This window comes from Electrophorus electricus, chromosome 2, assembly GCF_013358815.1.
Source record: "Electrophorus electricus isolate fEleEle1 chromosome 2, fEleEle1.pri, whole genome shotgun sequence".
NCBI classification, from domain to species: domain Eukaryota; kingdom Metazoa; phylum Chordata; class Actinopteri; order Gymnotiformes; family Gymnotidae; genus Electrophorus; species Electrophorus electricus.
Genome location: NC_049536.1, coordinates 21,154,471 through 21,174,625, shown reverse-complemented (window position 1 = coordinate 21,174,625; position 20,155 = coordinate 21,154,471). Strand labels below are relative to the sequence as shown.

Below are 20,155 nucleotides of genomic sequence, written 5' to 3'. Positions count from 1 at the left end.
GTTTTTATAGCTTCTTCAACCATATGCCCACACCGTACAGAGACGTCCAAGAGCAGATTAAAAGAGAGACTTGTAGCAACACCTGGGATGAGTCGGACCCTAGTCCCCCACTACCACAGTCTTACCTTCGCATGCTTCCTGTATGTGCACTGTTTCACCCACCACCAGCGATAGCTGCCTCTCGTCTTTGGCTGTAAAATTCCACTTAACTTAAAAGAGAGAGAGAGCGAGAGAGAGAGAGAGAGAGAGAGAGAGAGAGAGAGAGAGAGAGAGAGAGAGAGAGAGAGAGAGAGAGAGAGAGAGAGAGAGAGTGAATATGAGAATATATGACCACCATTACATAGTGAAGTGTTGTGAGTAACAACACACACAAACTCACACACTACATCCTTTAAATCCATATCCAAAACGTCATATCTGAAAGCAAGCAACAGGCACTGCAGACTTCACTACAGACTATGAACAGAGCTCACGTTGCCTCGTCTGTCTCTGGGCCATTCACTTATCTAAACAAGCACTGGTTTCTCAGAGATAACATGACTGAAACTCATCCTCCATATATATGGTCATCGGCTAATCTTAGGCTGTATGTTTTTATTCGCTTTTAGAAACTGTAGAACACAGAAATGCTCAAAGTAATTAATGCAAATTAGCCTCATTACAACCAACGTTCTGCATGACAATGACCTCGGATGTGCTGATGCCCAATTCAGTCTCAAGCGGCTTGTTTTGCATATCTGTATTCGCGACGATCTAGACGTAACTCTATCTTAACTCTAGCTCGAGGTTAGAACACACACTCTGAGGTGCACAGCGAGGAGTCCAGCCCTACTGCCATGCATTGCTGCTGTAAGATCTCCTCCAGCTCCTCACCAGTGCCGAGCTTCTGAACACAGGATCTGTTCTGACTGGATATGTGTGGGGCAGCTCTCCACTGACATGTGCAAAATCTCCAACAACACTGCAAAGGATGGTCGCCTTCTCCCAGTTCAACATTCACACGTTCACGTATGGTCCATGGTCATACGTTGAGCAGTGGTGAATAGGGTTTACATTTATGGAATTTATTCAATTATCCAAAGCAACGTACAGTTATGACTGACTCCAGTTTGAGCAACCGAGGGTTAAGGGTAACTTGGCAGTGGTGAGGCTTCAGCTGGCAACCTTCCAACTACTAGTCAAGGACCTAAACCACTGAATCAGACTCAGAAGATATTCAGACCCTTCACTTTCACGCACTTTAAATGTGTGATAGATTTAACTCAAATGGATGAAATTAACATTTTTGCAAATCAGGTTATACACAATAATAAGCGAAAACATTTTTAAAAATTCAGCAAATGTGTTAAAATTCCAAAACTAAAACCTCTCATTTACTTATTTATTCGGAATTTAGTATTTTGTAGAAGCCCCTTTCCAAGCAATAACAGCTTTGAGTCTTTTTTCCCTCAAGTTTTCTAAAATCATTTTAGCGTTGTGATTATAGATTATTGAGTGCAGAATGAAGAGCAAATATGACAATTTTATCTTCTGAAAATTAATTGTATAACATATGAGAATCATGTGGCTGTCCTTTGCCCTCCCTGGTTGGCCGCTGTTGTGTGGCAGTCTCCTGACTCACCTGATCTGAGCTGGATTTGACCAAATTAGGCAGGAAAATCAGGGAGACAAATTCAAAAAAGAACATACAAAAAAAAAGCCCAACAACCCTGAAGAGGCCTGAAAACCTATTGTATGTAATTGTGTGTTGAGGTTTCGAATAAGCCTTCTGGTCAGGGCAAGCATCTGAGGAGACTGGACCACATGACAGTTGCCTATTTATGTATGTGTTTATATGTTTAAGGATGAAACATAAATCATTTGTATGACAGATTTCATTTACATTTACATTAGCAGATGCTCGAGAGGGACTTACAAAAGTGCTTTCTTGTCTACTCAAATTACCCTTAGCCAGGACAAATAGGTTAAAGTCCAAAAACACCATTAACGGAGACACCGTCAGAACTACCTGTCAGTGCTGAAACCTAGAATGAGAAATACAACATAACCCGATATAAAGCACGTTGATCGTGATGGCAACATGAGCCAGACATGCAGGTTTCTCCTGTAACATCAGAAGAATGCGGCCATTTCTTTCCAGAGGTCCCACTTAGGTCCTTGTCCAGTCTCTTGTCATCTCATGACTGGATTACTGCAGCTCACTCTGGGCAGGGCCTCCCTGCACAGGCCACTAGACCCATGCAGCTGATCCAGAATGCAGCTGATCCAGTTATTCAACCATCCCGAATTCACACACACACACAGATCCCTGCACTATTGTGTTCCCTCCATTCCGGGCCCTGACACTTGCGTCCAAAGCCAGAATGTGTCCTGCACCCTGTTACCTGGAAGCACTCTTCTCACCCTGCACTATATCTTCCGTCACCCCACGAGACACGGGGAGAGCATGCCTGACATTTCCGCACTGGCTCCCGGATAGGGGAATGAATTCCCACTACCTGTCCATACATCAGAGTCTCTTGCTCTCATGAATTGCAGACTAAAGACCCACCTGCTCAGGAAGCACCTGAATGATCCATAGTCACTTCAAGGCACTCAAACAATCATCATTATTTTACTTACATCTCTAAATCAAAAACAAAATAAATTGCATGTAGTGGATGTCTGTAGACTCAGACCTGCTATACAAGCATAACGATTTCTTTCATGGAGACAAGTAAGCACTATTGAGAGTCATTATGGACAGGAGGCTTGTCCATGCTATAGATGCATTTTTACAGTCTCTATACAGGTTATCATCATACAGGGCTTTTATCATTCCAGTCTCCTGAGCCAATGACGTTTAGTTCTCATTCCCTCGTAGTGGTGTTCAGCTTTGTATTGCCAAAATGGATTCTGTATGTCACGTTTACGCACTCTGCACAGCTGGTCTGAAATCACATACCCTAGTGGTGTGTAAGTTTGACAAAACATTGTGTAAATGTTTAAAATATCACTCTAACCAATGTAGCCATTTTACATAGAGGCAGCACTTCAGAAATAAAAAAAAAGCCTAAAACTTAGGCAGCAAGAACGTGTTTAAAAGAGCAGAAAATGAAACTGCCACACAGAAATCAGAGATGGGTGAGTGAAAGTGAAAAAGAGAGAGAGAGACAGAGAAAATGGAGGGGGAGGGTAGAACGGAGGGACAGTGAAAGAGAGAGAGAGAGAGAGAGAGAGAGAGAGATTATAGGAATATCCCCAACATAAATCTCATTAGGCCACATTTTGCTTCATCCATGTGACAGAGGTATGGATGACACCAGTTTCTTTCACAAAACAGGAAGCAAACCCTTTATCGCTTATCAACTTTTAGATCGCCCATATTATCTTTTCTTAACATATTGTTATAATTTATTATGATGAAAATAAAGTAAAATCAGATCAAAAGATCTGCATGTTTAGAGCAGTGGCAGCATACACAGGCCTACATACACAAACTGCATTTCTGCAATTCTAAGTTCGTTGGCTTACTTCCTCTTTGTAGACTTCCTGTGTGAGACCACATAAACATACAGGCTGGTCACATGACCTATATCAATAAACTAGTATTAAGGCTCACTTAAAAATATCCAGAGGCCTTCACCTTTGAACGCCCCCAAAAGACCTTTAATAGGCTACAGCAAAGTATATGCAGTGTTCTGTTCATGAAGCACCTGACACGTATGGATTGGCAAAGATTTGGAAAAAGTGACAGATTAGCTACACTGTAGTGCTCTAGTTTCCTCTACAAACAAATAAAATTTAAGACAGAAATCGACATCTGATTTTCTTGAAATCATGACTTCCTTTGAAGGTGTGAGTGTATCGGGTCACCCTTCATTGCTTAATTTCAGCGCAGAAACACCGGTTGATTACTTTTTTCCCTCCAATAAAAAGTTGTTTGTTTACAGGTTTCACTGTGCAAACGCTTCTCAGCACCTTTAGCTGAACCTGAATGCAGGTTCAAAGAAAACCACAGGCACCCAGAGTGCTTCAACACAACCAGCACTGCGCATTACACCTGCACATGACTGTGCACCACCGTACAACTCTGCTCTTAACTGCACTCTGGAATACATCTGCCCACATCCTGTCGAGGAGGAAGCAGAGTGAACATCCACACAGCCTGCACCGAGCACCATTCACACACACACATACCCAAACACACACCCTACTCAAACTTTACAGCTGCAACCTTCAAACACACACACACACACACACACGCACATACCGACGCCGTATCTCTCGGTGGTGGTTCGGGTCCAAGGGGCCATGGCGACGCCGTTGGTCTGTCCGACGGGTTCCTCTCGTGTTGGGCCCTGTGTCTTCTGCAGTGTCTGTCAGAGAACGCACAAAGCGCTCCTCCCTCCCTCTCTCTCTCTCTCTCTCTCTCTCTCTCTCTCTCTCTTTCTCTCTCTCTTCCTTCCTCTTTCCGAATCTATTCATTTCTCCTCCACCTCTCGTCTTTAAAAAAGGAGTCTGATTGGATGATGCAAATAATCCTCTCATTTACATCATTCAAGCGATATTACGCTACTTTTTTTTCACTTGTTTGTGTTTGTTTTTTAAGGAACTGTTATACTGTCAAGAGACAACAAACGCCACGCAAGCTCTATATACCTTTATAGGAAACAGCGCAAGTCTGTTCCCCTGTGCCGCCAGGGCGACAGGGCTGTGTGCCGACTTCGGGCCACGCCAACATCAGCCGCCACATCAGTATGGGTTCCAAAAATCTCTGAACAGAACGCAAAAAAGCAATATGAATAATCAGAAAGCCTAAGGCATGCAATTTCTTAAAATGAAAACATGAAGGTGTTGATGATTCTATACTGGAAAACAGAACAACACCATTCTCAGCATTGTTTACTACCAGTTGTATCAGCAAGTGCGTAGCTAATTTCTCAGTTTGAGCGTGCTGGGTCACTCTATACAATTTATCGTTAATAGATTGAGAAGTGCAGAGAAAACAGGACTGCTCCTGGTTCCAGCAGCTGACCATCGGCTCTTTCACTTGGTCAAAGGCGTTTTTTGGGGTGTCACGGGATTGCGCCAGGGGGTACACCCCCAGGGGACAAAGGGCAGTGCCATGGAGTCCAGAGTCCATTCTCTGTAGCCACAGCCTCAGTCCATGGTTCCACCCCCCGGGGCACGTAGGGCACGCAAGGCTTTTTTTATTTACCTAAAAAAAAAAAAAACAACAAGAAGCTAAAAACTCAAACTAAAAATGAGAAAAAAAACATTTCTCCTTCAGCTTTTCCAAGGAGATCATTTATGTTGCAGCCAGGATCTGTGTGTGTATTCTCGCTCAGCCTGCGGATGGAAGAGTGCTTAAATAGCTAAAAGGATGGCATGTCCTCTGAACACATTTGATATTATTATTAGTTGCATTTATGTAGGACCTTTTTCAAACTCACTTTACAAATATCTTCTTTTTTTAAAACACACTCTCACACACCTGATGAGAAGCAGAAGCCAATTTGCACACAGCAAATTCAGTCAGAAACCACAGCCCCTGGGGGACCACATATACACACACATACACACACATACACAGCACTCTCAATCAGAAACCACAGCCCCTGGAGGACTGCACTGGGTGCAGGGAAGAGCTTAAGACCAGGACAGAGCACCAGCCATCACTGGACATACATGCACACATTATTTATATATATACACACACAGGACAATTTAGAGTGCCCAATCATCCTAACCTCCATGTTTTTGGATTGTGGGAGGAAACCCACACAATCACAAGGAAAACATAGAAACTCCACCAAGATTGGGGCTCAAACCCAAGACACTAACATTGAGAGGGAAACGTGCAAACCACCAAGCCTCCGTTACAGTAGCGCTACAGGCGGCTCACATATTCCAACAATGACTGTCAGAAACAGCAGTTGTGTGCACTCTCGACATGAACTCCTAACTTGGCTGGAAAAGTGAGAGGATGATAAGTCATCTAAAAAGATTTTGTTAGTGTTTCAGTATTCTGTTTCGTAATCTTCCGGGCAAGCTCATGTTCTGACACCTCTGTGCTCCAGTTGTTCTGGACGCTCATGACATTGACACCTTTGCAGCTGTAAAACTGAAAGGATGATGTGTCGTCTAAAAAGATTTCGTTTTTTATTCATTCTTTCGGAATGTACTTTGGGAATGTGACAAAGGCTATCATAACTGCCAACCCCTTGTTAGTTCCTAAGCTTCTTTATAGCTAAAATGAGTCCTATTTACTTCAGATTTCTACTTAACTGGTATAAAAGCTTAATGTCGACCTGGAGTGAAGTGTCTGCTTACAAGAGTGTAAAAAGTAAACAAATAAATGCAAATGTTTATCGATGTTAGACTCACTGGTTCAGTTCAAGAAAAATAAAATAAGAAGAATTTATCAAGAATTAGAGATGCACCAATTTTCTTGGCCCATTTTTATAACATGAGTGGCTGATTTAGATTCTGGCCAATTCCAATTTTCTTTTTTTCTAAGAATTATAAATGACAGCATACAGAAACATCTTTGTTCAACTTTTCTTTGAAATAGAAGCTTCTTACATCTCAACATGAGATGTTGACTAGAGTATAGGTCAGGCCTTTTCTTTTCACAAACCTCGAAATAAAATAAAAGCAAAGCACAATCAATTAATGTTGTTGTGAACAAATAGGCCTAATGCAGTCACCGTGCTGTTCGTGTGGCTGTGTTTGTTCCGCTGTCACCCTCGTGTGGTGCAAAAGTGTAAATGTGACGCGCACATTTTCAGTTCTATGACACTGATTGGCCAGTCACAGGTTATGGCCTATCACACTGAAAACCGGCCTTTTCCGGTCACCGGGCCGATCGATCGGTGGATCGCAGGCATTATTGCTCAGCCATCCGGTGATCAGCCACACTTGATCCCAAGAGCGGTACCACCGAACCCATGTAAATGAGTGTGGGGACCTGCGTGGCATTATCTGGTGCACTCTCCTCTGTTCCTGCGGCGCCAGTGTGCTGGCTGTCCTGCCATCACTCGCGCAGGAGCCGCTCGGCACGCAGCCTCTCCCTCGAGCTCCTGCGCTGCGTAGTGAAGGGCTGTTCACCGCGCTGCCCTTGTGCGCAGGATGAGTGCCACTCTCTCTGCTATCGGCCAGAGCGGCCCGGAGTGTTGTAACACTTTGTTTATTTTGTAAAACAAAATAAAATTGAAAAAGAATAATAGGAGAATAAAAAACAAATAAAACAGAAATGAATTTAAAGAAATAAAATAGTGAAACACCCCTTTATAAAGAAATTGAATAAACATTTATATGTATAATAAAGATGTAAAATGTATGAAAGCAAGGGTATGGAAACTGTGCAATGTGTTTAACAGTTTTACTATCAGGCCATGTAGGGCTTTCAACTTACTTAAATGTTTTCCTGGGTGCAAAGTCAAGAACTCCATGTAGTTTTAATTCTTTTAAGTAGACTTTTAAATATTGTGAAGGATTCCCCATGAAAGAATGGTATACTCTGCTGGAATCCCAGCATTTAGTCACGGTTTTGTGTCAAGGACGGAGTACGGGGTTCACCGCAGCAAGAGTACAGGACACCTCCAGATACCTTCAGTCTTCAGCAATTTGTTAGTAAAAATTGTAAAAATAAAGACAAGGGAAAAGAAATGATTTTAAAAGTAAACAGTTCAGTAGGACTCTAGTTAGCTAGTTAGCTGCTGTTTAGTCACCAGACAATCATCAACCGAGTACAAGAATTATCGTTGGTCCGTTTTGCTGACTTGTGCACGGGTGTCTCCTCCCCTAGAACATAACCCAGGTAAGACTTCGCCCCTCGCGAGGTGACACTCGGTCGCGTTAGCTGTCAACCCCACTTCTGCGATCCGTTGCAAGTGCTGCATCGTACGTGCTCAGCCCAGGTCGTGCCGTAGGTGACGACATCATCGTTATACGAACCGTGAAGTGCCACAGGCCGCTTGGCGATTCTCCCACTTCCAGCATCAGTGGGACTCACCAGTACCCCTTGCACGGGTCTAGTATCGATAAATACTACGCTCTGGCCATACTCTCCATCAGCTCCTCGGCTCTTGGCGTTGGATACAGGTTGCAAGATGATTACTGCCTTCAATTTTGAGAAATCCAGGCAGAATTGTAAACCTCCGTCTTATTTTGGGACCAGTCACTCCGTGGTGGCTCTTCCACTCCCAGCTCCAGCGTCATGTCCACCTCCTTCTTCAGATCTGGCATCGGGCGTGCTGGCACTCCGCAGTTCGTCTGTCTGGTGGGCTCGTCCTTCAGAAGACGTTTGTTGTGTTGCGTGACCTCAGTGTCCTCTGAAGAGATCTGATGGGATGACTCTCTCCAGCTGTCCACGCTGTTCAGGCTCTAGGCTCTGATCCACATCTGCTCTGCGACGTCCTCGCTGGGCTCTCTCCACGCTCTGAGCATATTAATGTGGAATATCTGCTTCTTCTTCTTTTTGAAGGGGGAATGAAAAATACTTGGAATTGTGTTACATTTATATGCATTTTTTTTTCTGTAAATGCTGTTTATTAGACATTATATATAGGCTATATTAAAATACAAAATCATCACAATCAACCAAAATTTAAAGGGCAAAAATTTGTGAAATAGTTCATACATGTTCAGTGACTAGACTTTAGACTACACAGCTCTGCAGTTTTATGAACTCATCTATTAGCTCAGTCATGCTACATTAGTCATGCAAATGTTTCTGTGTTAGTCTTAACTTTCCAAGTATATTAATACTCTGCATACAAAACATCAATTTCAAGTTCTCATAGAATGCAATAAGTTCTATTTTTTTAAATTCATATCCATGTTGAATCCCATTTTCAGCACTCAATTGGCCATGCCTTTCGGTTAAGCCGAGTCTACTCAGAGTTGGCTTCAATCACTGCCATTCTAACAGGCCGTTCTGGTACTGATAATTCTGGGTATGTTGGGTGGAGTTAGTTCAGCTCAGAGTTTAAGGCTAACTTTCAGTTTTGTTAAACCCACTTTCTGAAATACTCCCCAGATAAAATAACATGTTTTAGCTATTGGCCACTAGATGTCACTAAACATATGAGTCCCAAATAAACCCTCTGTAACATGCTAAAATATAACCCTTAGACATTTCATTCCTGAATTATATCAGCTTGACGCAAAACTTTTTTTTCTAAAATTATTCATTCTTATTTAAGCATGTCAAAAACTATGATCAACTCTTACCTGAAAATATATAAAAGTTATTCATGTGGGACACCATCCATTTGTGTCTTTAACAGCAATTGTGTGTTTAACTGCTATAGACACCCAGGCGAAAGGCTCAAGACACTGCTGTCAATGGTGAAAATCTCTAGACACTGCTCTAAACACCCAGGGGGAAAGGCTCGAGTTCTTAATATGCACGCTGCCTCCCAGCTTGTGTGTGCTTGTCCTAGTGATTTCCGGGTCTAAACCTGACCTCAGGATGTCCCTTAGACACTACTCTGCACTTCAAAGCAGGTGGTGTCCCACTAGGCCTGCCTTTTGTGTGTGTCCACAGAAATAATTAATTAATACACAAGCTACAGGCTTTGAAATGCAGAAATACCTTTTTTCCATTCCTAGAATTCTATATTTGTGCCAGGCATTCACACTGGCCATGCCCTAGACATTAAAGCACATCTAAGAGCAAAACCTTTTGTTCTTGCATCTGTGGGACACATCGAGACACAGACACACTGGTCTATGAAACCTACTCTTCTGTTTATTGCACGGCTTTGCTGAAATTTTCCTTGGGATGTTCATGTTTTTATTCTTTCTTGCTCCATCTCTGGCCGAAACACCAGTAGTGTGTTTCAGAATGAAGCAGTGTGGATCACCAATACTGATGTGTTCAGCTCTGGTGACATCAGTGTACACACCTCTTCCTCCTTCTGCTTTTATCTCTTCATTTTTTGGCATATATTACTGAAGGCACGCAATGCCGCTTTGAGGTCAGCCTTCCGCTGAAGAAGACCAACAGGAAAGCCAACCATAGTCATGACCTTAATAGCGGTGGTAGCTCAGTGGTTAAGATACCTGACTTGCTGGTTCAAGCCCCACCACTGCCAAGCTGCCACAATTGGGCCCCTGAGCAAGGCCCTAATTGTTCAAGTTGTGCTCACTCATAATTGTAAGTTGCTTTAGATAAACATGTCAGCTAAATGCCATAAATGTAAATGTCCTAGTAACACCAAGGTCATGGTTTGACTCCTAGCAAGCACCTGTACTGTTATATTGATAAATATGTAAGTCTCTGCCAAATGCCATAATGACCCTTGATTTATGTGGACAGGCATTTAAGCCATCTCTGACTAAGCCGACTTCGAAATTTTATGTTGGTTTTGACCAAGATATCAAGGACTCTCTCATTAGAAATGAACTCCAACCTAATTACCAACCCCTTACCTGTCTTCCTCTCTGATGCCAGGACTGGGCCCAGAACTAGACATCTCTGTACAAGTTCTACAAGCATGTGTGTTGCAACTGGCTGAGGTCTGAACTGACATTTTCAACCCATCATTGGCACATGCTATGGTCCCCATGTACTATTAAGCAGAAGCTATTGTAGCAATCACAAAGCAGTTCCGGTTGCACTCTCATCATCATGAAGTGTTTGGAAAAGCTGGTCTCGACTCACCTCAAAGTTCATCTCTGACAATGGATTCTCATCGGTTTGTGTACCATCTGAGCAGGTTAACAGAAGATGCCATCTCTGTAGCTCCACATTCTGCTTTCACCCAGCTGGGACTTCTGCGTGGATTCCAGAGTGTGCCAAAAAATCTAACTTAAAAAAAACACTGAAAATAATCTAGAAGATGCTAAAATTGTTACTACCTTTGATTAAGAGGAACCACAAGACATGAACATAAAGACAGAATGACAGTTGCCGTCTGGTTCTGCTACAGGCAGTTTTGCAGCATCACCTCAAAGAGAGGCACTTGCACAAAGGGCAGTGGCATTAGACCAGAAAATGCCCACACACTCCATGCCAGTCACTGCCAACCTAATCTTACTAGCGCTAGTAGTGCCCCCTGCTGCACGGGGTATGATCTTCCCGTTTCTGATGTCTCTTCCCCAGATTTCCTTCATCCATAATTAACGAACTGTGCATTACCACCTTCGGCAGCGCTACCGTCCACCTCCGTAACCTGGGCGGCTCACACGCCTCCTTCGCGGCCACGCAATGCTGAAACTACCATCAATGCATCTCCATGTCTACGTCATGTCACTTGTGATCAAAGCCCTTTGCGCAATGTCCATGCAACCATCCACGTTCACAGCGGCCCGTGCAGCACGGCAAACGATTCAGCCGTTCCTCATGCTCACCTTTCCAGTACGGAGATGCTGGTTGCCTCTATGTATGGTACACCTAAGCCCACGATGCTCTACTTTAAGAGTGGACGAGAGAGTGGCTTTGCATTGCCGAAGACGGCCTTAGATAATCCGTTGTGTGACCATCAGCACTTGAGTACTAAATGGTTCTTTTATGTCAACTGAAGGTTGCTTCAGCTGACTAAAACATTTATGCATGATCCCCAACCATACACTGATGCATTATAGGCACTGCAAGATAGATAAGGGCAGCTATGATGCAAGTTAGGTGTAATCTTGAATACTCCAGCTGTTAAGTTTGGATAGGCCTGCGTTGCACTAGCCTTGCATGGCACGTCTACGGTCCTTGAAGACCACAGTGTCCATGCAATGCTGCTGTCATACCACACCTTGAGCATGATGCTGCACTCGTATTGGGACCGCTCTCTCTCGTCTAGGCCCAAGGCAGCATGTTGTCCATGCTGTGGCCCAGGAGTTCATTTCCATAACTTATACCCTCTGTTCAAAGAGCTACCTACACATGAGATGGCCCAGTGGATATCTGAGGAAGACCCCTGCTGGAAATATGACCAGTCACATATACCAGATATCTGCACACAGAAACGAGCTGCAAGACTTGCAGAAGAGCCGCACCTGACCATCGACGCAGGACGCGGCGCAGGAGCGTCCAGCTGAACAAAAAGCCAACTGAAACATTTGCTACTCTCCGAAACAGTGGACAGTCAGCAAGAAAAGAAGGAAGGATGCATATAACTAGGAAACCTGCTGGGTTCATTGAGAGTTTGAGCAGTCTGCTATCTGGAGTAAATTCTGCTTCACTACTCTTAACCATCAAGCTGAACTCTCATACTGAGCGATATTGTGTATTTTTTTTCTCTTTTTTTGTATTTATTTTTTAAAATAGCTTTTATTTTGAGGATCTTTTTGATCATTAAAATATTATGTGCAACTTTAACCTTCGATGTAATTATTAATTTATTTATTCATGGGATTTCTAGTAATACAGGGTTATAGAACCAAAAGTCACAGATGTTTTAACAAAACAGGTACTAAGAAATGTGTGTTGAATGATACTGTATGACAAACGCAGTCAAATAGCCTTGAGTATTTGTTGTATTCATGTTAATTGTATGGAAAAAGAGTGTTTTTTTCTCTGGTTTTTACATGGTAAACATACGGACTCAAACTCCAAGCTTAACCATAACAGCAGCAGTACTAATATATTTGTACTGTAAGAGTAAGACATGTTGTACTGTATTTATTGCAGTACAATTCTAACAACCACATTTTGTATTGTAAATACTATGGGATTTTTACATCTATTTTTCCCACAGTTTCTTAAATACTATGACTGTTGCCAAAAAGCATACTTTTACACAACTGCCAGTATTTTACAGTACATTTTACACATATTGTTTTACAGTGTAATACGGTAGAGAGTGGCTGGTATGGCAACAGATGGGCTACAGAATGTAGCTGTACACATATACGATGCACCTGTGAGACAAACGTACGGAAGATGTGATAATGTATTTAATTATTGAAACGGGGAAAAAGGCATGACAGAAAGGTTCTGAAGAGAAACTGTCCTCAATAGATGCAGCTTGGAGGTTGTTGCGTTGATGTGGTTTTTAGTTGACCTCAATTGTGATTGCACAGGATTCTGACTCTAAAACAGACAACCCAACTGCTAGAGGTGTCTAGATTCACAGAATATAGATATAGGCTATGTTCATGTTGTTTGTTTAAATGTTCCCTGTCTGAATAATGTCATACATAAGCCTGTTAGAGTGCCCAGTAAAGGCGCTCTAGAATATTCCTGCTTGACCAAAATCAAATCCCACCTAAAACAATATTGAACAATTAACACTTCATGAAATATTTTAATCCAAGTTTCCAGGTATTTTATCGCTGTTTATCGTTGTACTTCTATGCTGACGCATTTCTACGCACATACATTCATTTCTGCTACCACAAAGTGACCTCAGAGCCTGAACGTCTGTTTGACAGTGATAAACATCAGTGATACCAGCAGAACATGAGCCCAGTGCTGCAAGGAGAAACGTGGGAGGAGCTCTGTGTGTGTGTGTTTGTGTGTGTGTGTGAGTGTGTATGCACACACAGTTGTATTCAATGGCTTCCCACCAGCACTATAGACCAGTGGTCTATAACAGTATAACATCTATAACAGTGTTTCTAAAATCAATCAATCAAACTATCTATCTATCTATCTATCTATCTATCTATCTATCTATCTATCTATCTATCTATCTATCTATCTATCTATCTATCTATCTATCTATCTATCTATCTATCTATCTATATTCATAAGCATTAATACATTTTCATATTGTGCTGTCCACATTACTTAAATGTCTGATACCTATCTGAACATCAGCACTGTTTCAAAAAACTGGAAAATAAATCAGACTAATGGTCAATGTTTGCGAATCTGTAAACTGTAATAATAATAATAATAATAATAATAATAATAATAATAATACATGCTTTAGCAGAATCAATGTAATTATCAGATGGTTTAATTTTTTTATTGCTATGATCATCAGATAATGAATCTGTTATTTATCAAGTAATGCTCTATCTAGGGCCCGGTTAAATGCATCATTGAGCTGGAACCTCGCTGAGAATAATGGAAATTCAGACTCCGGATTGAGGAAGGATAGGAATAGTGGTTAACACGCTCTCTCACACATAGAACCAAGCACCCCATACACCCCCCCCCCCCCACCACACACACACACACACACAAATGCAGTGAAAGACATGTACGCCTACTTAAAAGGAAGCCATTCAGCCCTGTGATTGGCAGAGACGCGACGTGTACTAATAGAGTGTGAGAGACAAGGCGGGCGAGAGAGAAGGAGAGAGAGAGAACGGAGTCAACAAATGGAGGTCAGCTTGGGTAAGTCTATGGTACTGCGGAACAGGTGCTATTCTGAACAAAAGCCGCTTTTAGTGTAATTGGATTCGTCTTTCAAAGAAATATCAAGTAACAGTTTGCCTCCAGGAGTTGAATTTTGATAGCTGTTTACAAAGGAATCAATCCCTGCAACTCACTCTGGAGTAAATGAAATTTCTTTCACTGGATTTCTTGAGTAAGGATTTGCTGGACAGATGTATCTGTGTGTTTGTGAGTTGGATACTTTTGGCCATTTTAGATTTGCTGTGTGTTTTGAATGTTGTCTCTTGAAGTGCTCAGTTGAAAGGAAAAACTGTGATCTGAGACACTGCTAAAAGTGGATAGACCATTGATAGATGTGAAACATTATTGTTCCTATTTCAGTCAACTGAACTTGAATCTTTCACAACCTTTTGTGTGTGTGTTTGTGTGTGTGTGTGTGTATGTGTGTGTGTGTGTGTGTGTGTGTGTGTGTGTGTGTGTGTGTGTGTGTGTGTGTGTGTGTGCATGCATGTGCACATGCATTTAAATACATGTGTATTTGCATGTGTGCAAACTTGGAAACAGAAAATATAGGTTGTTATTCTGCAAGTGTCTGCTTGCATCAACTTGGAATCTTAGAAACTTTGCATAGTCAGTTGATCCTATTTCAAAAAAGAATCTGCAAACTTCAGCTGTCTTAAGTCTGACTGTGTGCAAGTGAGACATTGGAAGAGAGAATAAGGAATGTGAGGTAGTCTGTGTGTGTGTGTGTGTGTGTGTGTGTGTGTGTGTGTGTGTGTGTGTGTGTGTGTGTGTGTGTGTGTGTGTGGATACCTACTATTGCTTTCTACTTTTCATCTCAGCATCAGTGACATGTGCGTATGTTGACCGCAGAAGATGTGTTAACCCAGCAACTTGTGGCTGAATAGTAGCAAAGACACTCAAAACTGCAACTAACAACCGGAATGCTTGGGAATTACTGTCAACATATCTACAAAAGCAACAGGAAAACCACACATTACAGTAAAAAAAGTCCTAACTACAATAACTAGATCAGCAGCAAAACCGCAGATTACAGTATACAAGTCATATCTACAGTTACTAGGTCAGCAGTAAAACCGCAGATTACAGTATAAAAGTCAGGTCCACTGAGCCATCGGTTTTCTGGAAATAAATGCAGCAGTCTAACCCTGCTGCTGATCTGAAGTCACAACAACCGGGACAGCTTACGCACATACACAAACCTCAGCCTTCCACTCCAGACACAGGCACATAAGACACACTGTATAAATAATAGCGGAGTGACCCGTTTTTGGCACATCACCTCTGGAGGTAGGTGTTCATTTTTCATTTACAGACAGCATGTTTTAGCCGTTGCTTCTGTTAGCTAAGTGCCTCTCAGCTTCCAAAAAAAAGAAAATCTCTGCGATGACTTCAAAGATTTTGTATATGTTTTTTTCCACCCCTATTGCAAGGGGTTTGCTTTCTGTTGTTATTACATTACGCAGTGGTGTTAACCACAAGTGCCAAGGTTTGACATTTTGATGAACACAACAGTAATATTTCCAACCTGAATGATCTGCAGTCATTTCAAGGGCATGATAGCCACTTGCCTCTGTAGAGACACTGTAAAGGCTTTTTTTTGGGGGGGGCAGGGGGTAGCTACCACCTCTCCTCTCCGGAGGACTATTAAGACTTTATTAGTAATTATATTTTGTATATGGGGGAGGACAAACTAACATAGGATAGACCTCGACAACAGGGGGAAAAAGGAAAAAAACAACCAAATAATAATAATAATTACAATAATTTTGAAATAAAGTATTGATAACACCAAAAATATGTATATAACATGTTAAAATAACAACATTAAACAGGAATAGCATTCAGTGTGCAGATGTGTGCATGAAGAGAAAAGCTCTGTTGTGATTATGTGTGGGGTGATGTGTAATTGGGTATTGGATTTCAGTGTGCCTACTTTCCCAGTGATATTCATTTGCTGGGGTGATTACTGTTGTAGAGAGTTAATCAATTGGTTAATCAGATTGAGTTGTATTGGGTATATTGTAATATAATCCATTAGTGAGTTTTTTCCAGTAATAGTAATGATATATTTTTGATTTCCAGTTCATAAGGATAGTTTTCGTGCTTAAGCTGTCAGTAGTGGTGTGTCAGTTTCGTTCGTCATATTGACTGAAGAGGAGTCTCCTTAAATACTTTTGGAGATAAAGGGATCGTGGTGTTTAAGGTGTTTTAGGTGATGTTTAAGGTGTTCTGGGTGATGTTTGAGGTGTTTTATGGGTGTGAGGTGCCACATGGCATGGATATAATCTATATATCTATGGAGTTCTGTATACATTGTGTGCAAATTTCAGAGCTTTTAAATCCCATTTTAAACATCTTTTGCCCAGAGCAGAATGTTCTCTGGATAATTTTATATTGTATTAGTACAGAAATTGTTTTTGCATATTTGTGTCCAGAAATCGGCAGTAATCTTCTTCCCATTGTTTGGTAGGAATGGTTATATTTGGATCTGGTTGATGTATTTTTGTATATTTTTGATAGGATTTTGTTTGGCAAGGATATGCTGATAAAATCAGCAATTGCAGAAGGTAGGCCTAATGTATTTTCCGTCTCGATTGTGGAGTGCAGTAAAAATTTTAGTTGGCGGAATTCAAGTGCGTGTGTGATTTCTGCCAATGCCGTACGTCTGGAAGAGTTGTGAGAGGGATTTCAGAGTGTTATTATGGAAAATGTGTTTGAAATATGTAATGACTATCAAGCCATGAAACAAAGCGGAGCGTTTTCTTAATTAGGTGGAATTAATAAGGAGGTCAAGTGGGTGAATCGGTGTTCCATGAGAGTGGAGTTTGTGAGTTTGTAGATCTTAATTGGTTTTACCACTGAAACGTGTCAGGCTTTTCTCATTTACACGCACACACACACACACACGCACACACACACACACACACACACACACACACACACACATTTGGCCTTCCATGCATATTGCTGAAATGCATAATTGTAGTATAAATCCGATTTGAGATAATACATTTCAATGTTCAGACTTATAGAAAAAAAGATAGAAGAGATATCAGATGGTCTGAAAAAAAAATCAAATTGGACATCCCTTTCATGTGGACAGCCAGTTGAAATTAGATTTGTTTCACAAGCCCATTTTTTTCCCCTTAATTCAATTTGTATGCTCAGACAACCTGCTTGCCTGTGAACTCTGGACTAATGTGAACCAATCTCAGTTGTGTTTAGATCTCTGTTCAGATCATATTTAGATTAGACAGGTAGCAAAAATAGGGATAATACACATCAGGCTTACCTGTCATCTATGATAATATCAGCCTGAGTTTTGACTATTTTGAGTGTCACTGTGAAACACAGTGCACTGCTCAAATACCTACTCGCTCTCCTAAAACCCCTGCATGCTCCCCCGAAGCCAGTAAAGATGGGTGACAAATTTCACAGAAGATTTCGTATCACTGATCTCTACAGCAAGAGAGTGGCGGACATGTTTGGAGTATTCCGCATGTGGATCAGGGATGATGAAATACTGCAGTAACTGCATGGGCTTCGAAGATTGTTAGAGCAGGTGAATTTATGATGACCCAGGCAGGACAACGCAGACGCTGAAAAAGAGAGAAACCTCGAGTATCGATTTGGGAAAATTAGGACTGAAATCACCCACATTCCTCAAATGTAGTTGCTCAGCAGATGTGTTTTCTGTACATATGAGGGTAATATCTGCAGGCATGTTACTAATACAAGGTCATAAGCTTCGCTACATTGGTTAGGTTTATTAGCTTCAAAGCAAATACAGAAGATGCAAAATTTGGACACCAAGTATGTCCCAGCTGGTCAATAACAGTAGAAGTAAATGAGAAATATGCTTATTCCAAAAGTATGTCTTTAAACAGCCTTATTATTCTCATACCCCTTGTGTATCATTTATTCCAGTGATTCCCATAACACGGAGATATCGTAACCCTCAGTTAGTGACACCCCAAGAGAGTTGATGCCCAGCATAAGCACGCTGTGTAGAAACAAGCATGCAAGCTCTCACACTCCCTTGCACCACCATCCCCACACCCACCTCCACCCCACAACCCCCTTGAGGGTGGAGGAGTTCTTGGGCTGTTTAAATTTAGAATAACCCCTTAGCTCAAACCTAAGCAAAAGCCCTGCGCAGGACTCGGGTGGAAACAACTGGCTCCCGCACAAAGAGAAGACAGCCAACTGCTCATGACGGTGGGGCTGCGCTTGAAGTGGCTGAGTGGATGTTGACTGTGTTTCAGGTCCTGCTGCAGCTGCGTTTGGACCTGACTGGGTGGGTCAAGGATAGGTGTAAGAGAGCACTGTGCCCACGCTGTGTGTGAAGGTGCTGTGTGTGACGGAGCTGAACTAACATCAGAATGTGCACAGTTTAATCACGCCTCTTCAAAGACATGCTCCATGTTTCAAATGTGTCTGCCCCTCTCTCATGAAAACACAATGATATGCACTACGCACATACACAATCTCTCTCTCTCTCTCTCTCTCTCTCTCTCTCTCTCTCTCTCTCTCTCTCTCTCTTGTACACAGGCTGTGGGAAACATTCCATATAGGGGAGAGAAGGGTAGGGGGCTACCCAGATATGGCAAGGGCTTACTGGGAACAAAGTGTGTGTGTGTGTGTGTTTCTGTCTGTCTGTGTTTAGATTTGTGAATCTATTTGTGATAGATTAATTCCCATCTTGAGTAAAGAATATTAAGGATTGTCCAAGAATACACAGTGAAAGTCAAATGTGTGTGTGTGAGAGAGAGAGAGAGAGAGAGAGAGAGAGAGAGAGAGAGAGAGAGAGAGAGAGAGAGAGAGAGAGAGAGAGAGAGATTTGAACAGTGAATAGAGTAAAAAATAATGTGTGGATGTGAGAGATAATGCGCATACATAATAATGTGGACTCTGAGGCTGATATTTTCTCTCTGGTTTAGTATTGGCAAAGGTGTTGCATTAGCACTGTATTGTTTTCTCTGTTTCACACATGCCCGCAAACACACACACTACAAATACAACTTTCACTCTATCACTGCGTGCAATAGGCGTTGGAGACGCCTGGGTGATTGGGTCAAAAATTATTCAACTCCAGCACTTCAGTTCTGTAGCCAAACTTCCACTAAATCATACAGAGAGCAGTGCAAACAGCTCTCCCCTCACACACTGTAGCGCGGCGTTCCTCTTTCTCCTGCTCTCTCCTGTACGCACAAGTACACACGTTCAATTTATCAGATCTCTGGTTACAATATTTGCATATTTAGTCTCCGCCTTTGCATGTACATAGTTGTTATCAAAGGCAAGTGAACTTCTGCCCATGTTATTTGTTCTTCTCATAAACTTTACCCCACAGCTGACTTAAGTGAAACCTGGTATGATTCGCTAACGGCATTAAAATCTGTTCTCTTCTCTTATCAGCAGAAACGACCTGAAATGTTGGGTGCACTGACCTGCATTTACCAGAAGAGGGCACCAGACTACAAACTACCTGATGAGGATAACTCCACTGATGGCAAATATGAATTTTCAGAGCCTGGACTGATCAGTGAAAGGACAAACAATGCATACTGATTTACTTTTAAGAAATGGTCCAAACCATTAAATCTATATGGGATGGATTACTTTTAATACACGGTGTGCACAACTGGGAGATAGATATATAATATAATATTATATATATATATATATATATATATATATATATATATATATATATATATATATATATATATATAGATATAGATATAGATATAGATATAGATATTTGAATACACTCAGTGAGGCGCAGTCTCTCTCTCTCTCTCTCTCTCTCTCTCTCTCTCTCTCTCTCTCTCGCTCTCTCTCTCTCTCACACACACA

General features: G+C 41.7%; 1 protein-coding gene across 1 annotated transcript in view; it reads right to left on the bottom strand.

The window, feature by feature from the left end:
- The window catches only part of LOC113577131 (dedicator of cytokinesis protein 2), a 79,976-nt gene extending 75,617 nt beyond the window's left edge, over positions 1 to 4,359 (bottom strand). The window contains exons 1-2 of the mRNA XM_035520351.1: positions 4,253 to 4,359; positions 126 to 209 (exon numbers count right to left, since the gene is read on the bottom strand). Coding sequence (XP_035376244.1) covers positions 126 to 209; positions 4,253 to 4,295 — 127 coding nt within the window. The 5' untranslated portion in view covers positions 4,296 to 4,359. The remainder of the gene's footprint in view (positions 1 to 125; positions 210 to 4,252) is intronic.
- Between the last annotated feature and the right edge of the window lie 15,796 nt (positions 4,360 to 20,155).